This window comes from Nelumbo nucifera, chromosome 1 (assembly GCF_055504915.1).
Source record: "Nelumbo nucifera cultivar China Antique chromosome 1, China Antique-T2T, whole genome shotgun sequence".
NCBI lineage: Eukaryota > Viridiplantae > Streptophyta > Magnoliopsida > Proteales > Nelumbonaceae > Nelumbo > Nelumbo nucifera.
In genome coordinates, this window is record NC_142649.1 from 137,552,003 (window position 1) to 137,562,141 (window position 10,139).

The 10,139-nt window shown below is 42.5% G+C and overlaps 1 protein-coding gene across 1 annotated transcript; it reads left to right on the forward strand.

The window, feature by feature from the left end:
* Positions 1-2,354: 2,354 nt before the first annotated feature.
* On the forward strand, positions 2,355-2,888 carry LOC148803884 (uncharacterized). The gene has a single exon (XM_088898285.1). The coding sequence runs from the start codon at positions 2,355-2,357 to the stop codon at positions 2,886-2,888; it is 534 nt and encodes a 177-aa protein (XP_088754411.1).
* Positions 2,889-10,139: the final 7,251 nt, after the last annotated feature.

Below are 10,139 nucleotides of genomic sequence, written 5' to 3' on the forward strand. Positions count from 1 at the left end.
AGGGTTTTGATTTATAGAATAATCTTGGCCGAATTGTTCTCGCATCTTGGATAAATTGAATTACTTGAGAAAGAGTTTAGGTAATCAGACCATCTAATCAAGAAAACGGACTGAATGCATCTTAGAGATAAGTTGCATGGTTTGGTTGGCAATCATTCATACCTGAATTGATGACCTGCGAATTCTTGTTCTTAATGCATCTTTGGTGAGTAAAATTCTAATAGAGATATAGGATTTGTCATTCAGAGATAGGGTGGGCTGTGCTCGAGAGAGGCTGCTCATAAATTAGGGCGTCACCAACCCAAGACTGACTTCACCTCAGTCGGATAGCTTAAAGATTTGATTGCTGAATCGGTTCTATCAAATCTTGTATGCAGTGACTCTTCTTATCATTAAGAGTGGTTTGATCCAAAAGTAATTAGGGTAGTTTGCTTGTTCTTTATTATATCATGAGGGGATAGGTTTTTTTTGTTAGGGACTATTGCTTGATCATGCATTGAATTTCATTCATTAATAAAACCGATGAGGTTCTTGTTATATAGTGTTATTTGCGCTGATTATGTGTCATTGGCTGATCACCAATGAATCGTTCATTGATCAAGATTATTCATTGAGAGATGATAATTGAGGTGGAACTAATAACACTTATTTGGCCAATAATTAGGTAGAGATATCAATTGTTGGTAGGATTTCCGTATAGGTGAACTGATAGCTTGTATTTATGCAAAGAGGATTTCGATTAAAAGAATGAGAATTCATTGATTGTAATTCCATTTAATTGAACATAGGTTTAACTAATTGACTCTTGAGAAAGATCGACTAGTGCTTTTAGGAAACACCATGGAATATAACAGCCCTCATGAGATTTTATTGATGTTGAATCTTGATGATTGTGATAGGATTATTCCCTAGCAACTTTGTTATTGACTTTGTTCAAGGTACTTGTTTTTGTCATTTAATTTCCTTAATCAGTAGCACTACTTTGAATTCCTAAATTGCAAACCAAATTGATTATTGCTTTAAACAAGTTGAGAAGAAATTAATAGGTGGCTAAATAATTCATTCCCCGTGGGAACGATTTTCAACTCTCTACTATATTACTTGCACGACTCCGTACTCTTGCGGATAGTTGACAACCCTATAGTTAGACCAGTCCGACAGAGGAAAGGGAACCTTGTCCCGGAGAGATGGAAAATAGTAGATGAAGAAGTAGGGAAGTTGCTCACTACGGACTTTGTGAGAGAAGTCCAGTACCTGAGCTGGATCACAAATCCAATGTTAGTGAAAAAGGCCAACGGCAAGTGGTGCATGTGCATTGACTATATGAACCTGAACCGAGCCTCCCCTAAAGAAAACTTTCCTCTCCCTCAGATTGACCGCCTGGTAGATAAGACCTCAGGGTTCGAACTATTGAGTTTTATGGGTGCTTACTCCGGATACAAGTAGATTTTGATGGACCTGGCTGATGAAGAAAAAACTGCTTTTGTAACTGAGATGGCCGTGTATTGTTATAAAGTCATGCCCTTCGGATTAAAAAATGCAAGAGCAACTTTCACGACTTGTAAATAATGTTTTTTCAGATTTAATCAGAAATAAAGTTGAGTATTATGTTGATGATATGGTTGTTAAGACTCAATTTTCAAATGATTTAGTTGCTGACCTAGACATCATTTTCAATGTTTTGAGAAAATATAACTTAAAACTTAACCCAAACAAGTGTGACGTCGGTTAATTTTCTTGGATACATTGTTAGCTAACGTGGCATCGATGCCGACCCAAAAGAAATCCAAGTAGTATTAGACAAGCAGTTCGCTGCGTGATTGTGGGCGAACAGCTATACAGAAGGTCTTTTACGCTACCTTACCTACGGTGTCTACGCCGAGCTAAACCGGACCGGAATACAACATGAGATTCATGAAGGACTTTGTGGAGGACACTTGGGGGACAGAACCCTCACCCAAAAGGCTTTGCAACAAGGGTATTACTGGCCCACAATGAAAGAAGATGCGATCGAGCTGATATAGAAATGCGACAAGTTCTAGTGACATGCTAACATTCTACACCAACCAGCGGCCAACCTGAAATACCTAACTAGTTTGTGGCCGTTTGGAGAATGAGGGATTGACATACTAGGCCCCTTCCTGCCAGAAATTGGACAAAGGAAATTTTTAGTGGTAGCAGTTGACTACTTCCTGAAATGAGTAGAGGTCGAACCACTAGTAACCATTACAGCTTAGAACGTGCAGAACTTCTTTTGGAGAAATATTGTATGTAGATTCGCATTTCCAAGAGTATTGATCTCGATTAACGGCAAATAGTTCGAGGACATTAAGTTTTAGAACTAGTGTGTAGAAATGAGTATAAGGCAGAACTTCACCTCAATCGCCCATCCCCAGGCTAACAGTCAGGCCAAGGTAATTAACAAGGCAATCCTCCGCGACCTTAAAGGTTTGTGGGTGGATGAGATACCCAGTGTGTTATGGGCCTATCGGACAACCATCAAAACGGCAACCAGCAAGATGCCCTTCAATCTGACATATGGAACTGAAGTTGTGCTACCATTGGAATTGGAAGTACCAACCTTACGATCTGAGACGTCTAGTGAAGAATCTAACGAGGATGACCTATGCCTTGACTTAGTGGAAAAAGTTAGAGACCTGGCCTATAATGCTCGAGTCAAGAAACGCCAATTCAGATTTGGCGACTTAGTGCTCAGAAAAGTTATGGTACCTGAGCCCGGTGTGGGAAAGGTAGGACCGAACTGGAAAGGCCCTTATAGAGTCTCCAAGGTGATAGGTGGAAATGTGTACGAGCTCGAAACATTGAAAGGGAAGATGGTACCCCGGTCATGGAACATAGATAACCTGAGAAAGTACTACTACCTTTGAGAAGAAGTGTTTTGAGTTGCGTCCGCGAATTGGTGGAGTTTTGCCAAGGCATCCGGACCAACCTACCAACAGCTTGGCCAAAGGAAGACAAAAGATAAGTTCGGAGCAAAAACTATGAATTCACAAAAATTTGCTAAGGCATTTGGGCCGACCTCTCGACTGCTTAGCCAAAAGGAAGAAAGTTTTCGCACTAAGGCATTTGGCCAACTTAGTAACAAATCGACCGAGCTAGAAAACAGAAACAGGAAAGAATCACATCCAAAAGGAAAGCACCAGATGTAAAAAGCTAAGTTTCATTAAATGAAAAATAAAGGCCTACGGATGTACATGTATGCAAAAAAAAAAAACCTCCCCACAATTGAAAAGTCCAAACATTTAGGGCACGCAGGCCCAAGAAGATCAACTTACAGGAGCGTGCAAGCTCCCAGAAACATCAGAAAAAGAGAAACCACCAGACAGGTCAAGCTAGTCATCGCCGCCCTACAGCTGGTCATCGACTCCATTGCCCTTCTCGTCCCCTTCCTCGCCATCTTCCTCCTCACCCTACTTGGGAGTTAAGGTCTCCCCATTGACTTGCACGACGAACTCGTCAGGCACATTGTTCATAGAAAGGGAGCCAAAATCGAAGTTAGAGTGCAACATTTTCAAATAGTAGCGACAAAGCTTAAAACCCTTCTTCATCGAAGGGATAGCGTCCTTTACTTTTCTCCTCTCATACTCAGGGGACTTTAGGAAATGAGTGACGGCTGCCTCCTAAGCTCGGCGGATGTACTCAGTATATTTTGTCTGCCTCTCCTCCAACTGGTGCTCTTGGGCAACAATAGTATTGTGGGCCTCGGCCAGCTCATGTTGCATTTTCTCGCTCAGCTCGTAGAAACATTGGTGGTCCTCTACACTGAGTTGGGACGTCACACATCTGGGCATGCAACGCGTTGATATTTGCTTACAGATTGCCTCTCTCCTTCTAGCCCGTATGAACCTGGTCCAAACGGACCTACCCGATGGTGTTCGCCAACCAAAAAGAAGAAAAGTATGACCAAAGCAGAAGTCATAGAACCAAGAAAGTGGAAACTTTGAATGCAATAAGTCTACCGAGCTACGGTATTGATTGGGTCCAAGCTGTGGTAAAACCGCACATCCTCAAGATCCAGCATACCCCTAGCTACCTGAAGAGCTACACGAGGATCATTCACGCGATCGTGTACAGAGACATCAACATTAGGAGTGAAGCAAGGAATGTTCGAGGTGTGAGGGCCGACCTTGTGTCCCTCTTGGCCAACCTAAGGTTGAAAGCCAATAGGACCTGTAGAGTACTGATCGGTACTCATTGGTTCGCTGCCTCCCTTAAGATCGACGATAGGAGGAGAAAAAGATGGTGACCTCACCTTGGCACTGGCCGAGGTCCCCTCCATTGAGGAGTGACGATTTGACCTTTGCTTCTTCATCGAAGCCTTTTTCTCCTTGGAAAAGGGAGAAGAGAGTTAGCTGAGTTAAAAACCAGTAAAATACCGAATGCAAATGCAGATGACTCGATGGCCGACCTACCTACGTGACTTAGGCCGGCTTGTATAAGCATGGGCTCAGCCAAAACGCTTTCTAATTTGACCCTCTAGCGGACAAATTCTTGAACCGCAGCATGCAGCTCTTCGCTAAACCCCTCACTAAAGCTCCGACAATCACTATACTGAACGGTGCTCATGCCCCAACAACCACTCCTTGAGAGGAAGAAAAACCTAGGGTTCATTTGGTTCGCAGTTGGAATCGAAATCGGAATCGGAATCGACGTCCTCCAGAATCGGAATCGGAATGGTCCATTCCCATAGTTTGTTTGGTTCAGACAGGAATGGAAATGGGAACTAAAATCAGTAGGAATGGGATTTCATTCCCAAGGGAGGGGCAGGGAATGGCCATTCCCTCAAATGGGGGAATGCCATTCTAGTAGGAATGGGAATGGGATTTCGATTCTGCCCAACCAAACAGTTGGAATCCGAATAGCCCATTCCAATTCCAATTCCAATTCCTTACCCCTATTCCTGCGAACCAAACAGGGCCCTACTCTTCTAATCCTTAACTTTATTGGAAAACTCATCTAACACCTTATATCCACCTCAGAAGGGGAGATAGAAACAAAAAGGAACGTGGGGGACTTTCTTCATCGTACACAAACCAGAAAAGACATCCAGATTCAAAGGAAAGTTGTGGTGGTGACACAAACTTATCAAGCCTATCAAAGTCCAAACTACATTAGGGACAAGCTGACCTAAAGAGAGACTATAATACCTTAACACCAAGAGAATGAAAGGGTGTAGAGGAAATCGAAGGCTGGCTACCAGCGTCTCCTCAAAAACGTAGATAGCATCCCGGCTGTGATCCTAGGATACTCATCAAGGGTGGGGCTCAATACAATCGTACTCGGTAGGGATCTAGTAAGTGTGGTACAGTTCCACAATACGCTCCCTAGAAAGCATAGTTGGACCAAAAACAGTCACTGCCCGTCTGACCTCACTCCTCCTCCCTACTAGAGACCCAGCACAGAACTCCCCCACAAATTTCTCCCTTGAGGAACTCGCCTCTTTGTCCGACCTTTGGTTGGACAACCTATTCTTAGAAGGATTGAAAGACATTGTTGAAAATAGATTACTCATCGGAAAAGAAAAATAGGGAAGATCGGCACTGGCGACTGATAGAACCTCGATAGGCAAACTGAAAATAGCACTCTGATAGCAACCACCTCAGACTAGACACCACCCCAGAAAACTCCAAAAACAGTGTAAGTGGGGACCCCATATTTATAATCTGCCAGGTAGAAGAACGAGCGGCTGAGGTGCGTTGGTAATAGATTGACGGATGAGATGAAGATGTCATGTGCGGGCGATTTTCAAATTTGAATTGTCGCAAGCTCGGCAATTTCAATATTCAAATGATGCGCACTCGCTATGCACACTCCATTTTTCAAAATTCAAAACTTGCTACGGTCTTGCTTGATCTCAAACTGGACCCAGAAAGCAAGCCGAGCGACCTATGGACTAGTTAGACCAATTACCTTATAAGAGAGCTACTCCCTTTGCCGAGTTGGCGCGGGCTCGGGAGTGGGGGGCAATTGATGAAGGGTAATTTGGTCATCCAAATCAAATCGCGACACGTGGATTTCAAATGACACCTCAGTGTTGACTAAGCAAACCAGTTCGTTAAGTTAGCGTAAAGCACCTTGTGCAGGCCAACCTCCACCTCGGCCTGGCTAAGCTAGCAAGTCTCCTATCCCACAATGACCTGCCTCGAAAGACAACCAAGCTATAGGAATATATGGCGACTTACGAGCAAGTTCACTGATTTGTCTCAAAAAAACGTTACCAACCCAAGATCTCTAGAGCGTTGATACCTCAACTGTTAGATCAGCCTACCACACCACATGCCCTAGAGTTACTCGGACAGATCGTAACCCCTGCGCAGAGCGCGTAGTCGATGCAATAATTCACCGAACTAAGTGGAAACGGCTCTGCAAGAAGATGAGACCCGTTGTAAGAGGGCTCAAACCACTGACAACTATATAAGATACTCATTTATACCTGTGAAGGTACACGTGATTACATACTCTCAAGCTCTCTTGTTTTCTCAATGACTCTCAAAGCACTCTCTAACTTAAAAATTGGAGTGCCCACCCCGAGTAAAGACAACCTGGGCACTCTAATCCTTCTTGTAGAACATATTAGCTTGGCCACCTCCATCTCGGCCTAGCATAGCTCGGCCCTAACAAGAAACCATCCAAATCAACGCTGAGTCATCTAACACGAGGGAACAGTCAGATTGCACTACATCACCACCCATCATAATAAGACATTCGGGAGTGATGGGCCTCTCGGACTTAAATTTTAAAATTAAATTTGGATTTAATGGTTACTCCATACCAACCAGCCACGACAAAGCTAATCTAGGTAAGTTGAGAGAGAGAGAGAGAGAGAGAGGGAAGGGGTTAAGCACCCCGCTCTGTTCAATGTGAACACCAATATTCCCTACTTAAACTAGATTCAAGAATCTCTGGTTCTCTAGCAACTAGAAGGAGCATAGTTGTTTCTTTATTCTCTTCCAGACCAGTCCCCTTTTGGATGCAGGGGCCTGAGCAAAAGGGTAAGGAATCCCTCACCCCTTTTCTATCAAAGCCCCCACCTTCGGACTCAATTAACTGGTATGAAGAGTAAAGAAATGTGCTAGGCCTTCGATTATTGGAGAACACTCAACTGTACAATTGAACCATTGAGAAACGACCAACAGAAGCAAGATGACAAGAAGAAAAAAAGGAAATAAAAACAAATAAATAGGTAAACAAATAGAAGACAAAACTATACTAGCGAACTGCTAAACCCACTTCGAGTAGGGGGATAGAGGATGAGGTAGTAGATTTTACGTCCTGTAACCTTAAGACTGATGATGTTGCGGAATTCACGTGCAGAGGTTCAGCGTATAGCTGGGTTTTCGATGCTACCAAAAGCCTAGCTTGAGATGGTAGAAGAGTGTATTAGAGATGAGCGGCATTGGGGTTTGAAGAAGATGTGATCGGCAATGATAGTAAAGGCAGCCGATGGAAGCAGAACAATTGTCTCCCTCTTTTCTTCTCTCTCAACTCTTTCTCTCTATCACTCCTTTCTCTTTGTCGTTCACAGAGGAGCTTCTCCCTCTTCTCCTTTCTTTCAAAAATCCCCTCTCAAAAGTCTTTCTCTCTCACCTATTCAACTCGGGGTTTTCATATACCCTCGAGCTTCTCTTCCCCATTACTCCCCTCCTTTCCTTGGAATGGGTGCCCCTATTTAAAAGGAGAGGGAAGGGTGGCTTTTGCCAAATCCTAAAACAAAAAGGGGTTTCGAAAGGTTGGGGTTTAGAGGAATAGGAAGGTTTTACAACTTGTGGTCCGAAGGGTAATTTTGTAATTTTAGGTTGGGGCAGTTTAGTAATTTGAGGGTTTTGGGATTTTCTAGAAATTTGGGGTTTTTATGGGATAGATTTAGAGAGGTACTCAGGTGAGTAAAGGCATTTTAGCTTTGGAGGGTGTTATTGTAATTTGAGGCTTGGGGGTAAATTAGTAATTGTGGATAAAAGGGTAATTGGGTAATTTTGAGGCAATTTGGTGATTTGGGGTCAGAAGGGGTAGACTAGAAAGGATAATTGGTTAATTTTGGGGAATAAGGGCATTTTGGTAATTTTGGCTAAAAGGACAATTCAGGAATTTGGGATGGAGGGTATTTTGGGAATTTGGTGAGGGGGATTTCGGGAGATTTAGAAAAAGGGGTAATTTGGGAATTAGGTCAGGGGTATTTCGGTAATTGGTCCAAGAGGTACTTTGGTAATTGGTCAAAGGGGGGGTATTTTGGTAATTTGGAAAGAAGGTAATTTTGGTAATTTGGTCAAGGGTATTTCGGGAATTTGCTCAAGGGGTATTTTAGGAATTTAGTGGGACGGTAGTTTTGGTAATCTAGTCGAGGGTATTTTAGGAATTTGGTCAAGGGGTATTTTAGGAATTTAGCACGAGGGTAATTTTGGTAATCTGGTCAAGGGGTATTCTTGTAATTTTAAGAAATCGGGTATTTTTTGTTCAAACACGTCTAAGGGGATCAGACTGGCGGTTCGTGGATGGATGGTTAGGATTTTGGGTCAAAATTTGGAAGGTTGAGATGGATCTGGCTGTTGAGAAGGGTTTTGTGAGTGAGCTAGCGAGATTAGTCGAAATTGAATCTTTTTAGATGTAAGGGTAAATGAGGGTATTTTGGTTGAAATTTCACAGGGCGGATTTTTAGACATTTTGAGTCAATTGGTAAGGTCAAATTGACCCAACTAGGCCCGGAATGGTCAGATTTAGAAAGGGTTTAATTCGGTTAATCTAGAGTCTTGAAACAGAATCTATGTGTGATTGAGGGGTAAACAAGGGTGTTTTGAGCTGAAATTTTACAGGCGGGTATTTGGAGGCGTTTGGGATCTGATGGTGATGTTTGATTAGTCTTGGAGGGTTAAGATCATAGGAATTTGGGTTAATGGGATGTTTCAGAATAGAATCTTCGTTTGATGGAAGGGCAAATAGGGGGATCTGGGGTTGAAACTTTATGGGTGTTTGGTGTATCCAAAGTTTAATGATGTGGTTTTATCAGTTCGGATGTGTCAAGAGCAAGGAATTTGGGATCCTAGTGTTTAGACTAATGAGAGAGGTTAAAATGGAATCTTTACTCGATGAAGGGGTAAACAAAGATTTTGGGAGGTCCTGGGTTTGATGGTGGTGTTGGATCTAGTGGTCAAGGTGTTGATAGGGATTGGTCAGGGCCATCGGATCGGTATCGGAGAGGTTTAATGGTGAGTTTGGGGCTTTTGAGCTAAAAGTTGAGATTTCGAGCTTTTTGGGTGTTTCAAAAGGATCTGATTGGGGATTTGGGGTGAATTGAGGTTCGGGCGATGGATTGAACAACAATTGGGTACTGACAAGACCTGTAAAAATATTTATCAAAATATTGCTCTCAAACCTTTAAATTCTTCCCAAACAATTATTTGGGAGTTTCCTTGGATTGAGTCTAATGGAAATTACTCTGCCCCTATAGAACCCCTTTGAAGAAGGATAGAGCTTTAAGGATTAAAGATTTAATCCATCAGAACCCTCCAAAGTGGAATCAAAGGATGATTCAAGCCATTCTGCCAGAACTAATTGACTAGGTCCTCAATATGCTAATCCATTCAGACCAAAAAGATAAATTCAGCTAGGCTAGATCCAGAAATGGAGAATTTTCTTATAAGCAATTTTATAATTCCCTCTAGGAGAACATGGATACGGGTCTGTCATGAACAAGTGTGTATTGGGTCAAACTTTCTTAGAAACTCAAGTGCCCACCCAAAATCAAGTTGTTCATGTGAAGACTCATCAGAGGTTTTGTTCTCTGTAAATCAGAACTTGTAAATAGGAGAATTCTGGTCAATTCCACCTGTCCGTTATGTGAACACGAGTTTCCCCCAAGGTCTATCAAGTTTCCAAGAGGCTCTATCTTCCTTGGCCAAAAATTTAATAACAAAATCCTACTCAATCAAGTCTTATCTTGGTGTGCTTCAGCCTGGTACTTCGTCCGGTAATTAAGAAATAGCGTCATCTTTCAAAATAAGCACAAAGATGTCTCTTGGGTTCTAAGTCAAGTCCAAATTAGTTCTCAAGCTGTGAATATCACTGAAGATCACGAATTTTAAATAACGGATTCTATGGTTTGGTAGTCTTGATAACAACCGTAA

Coding starts and splice junctions, on each gene's coding strand:
- LOC148803884 (XM_088898285.1), top strand. CDS start 2,355: ATGAGTATAAGGCAGAACTTCACCTCAATCGCCCATCCCCAGGCTAAC.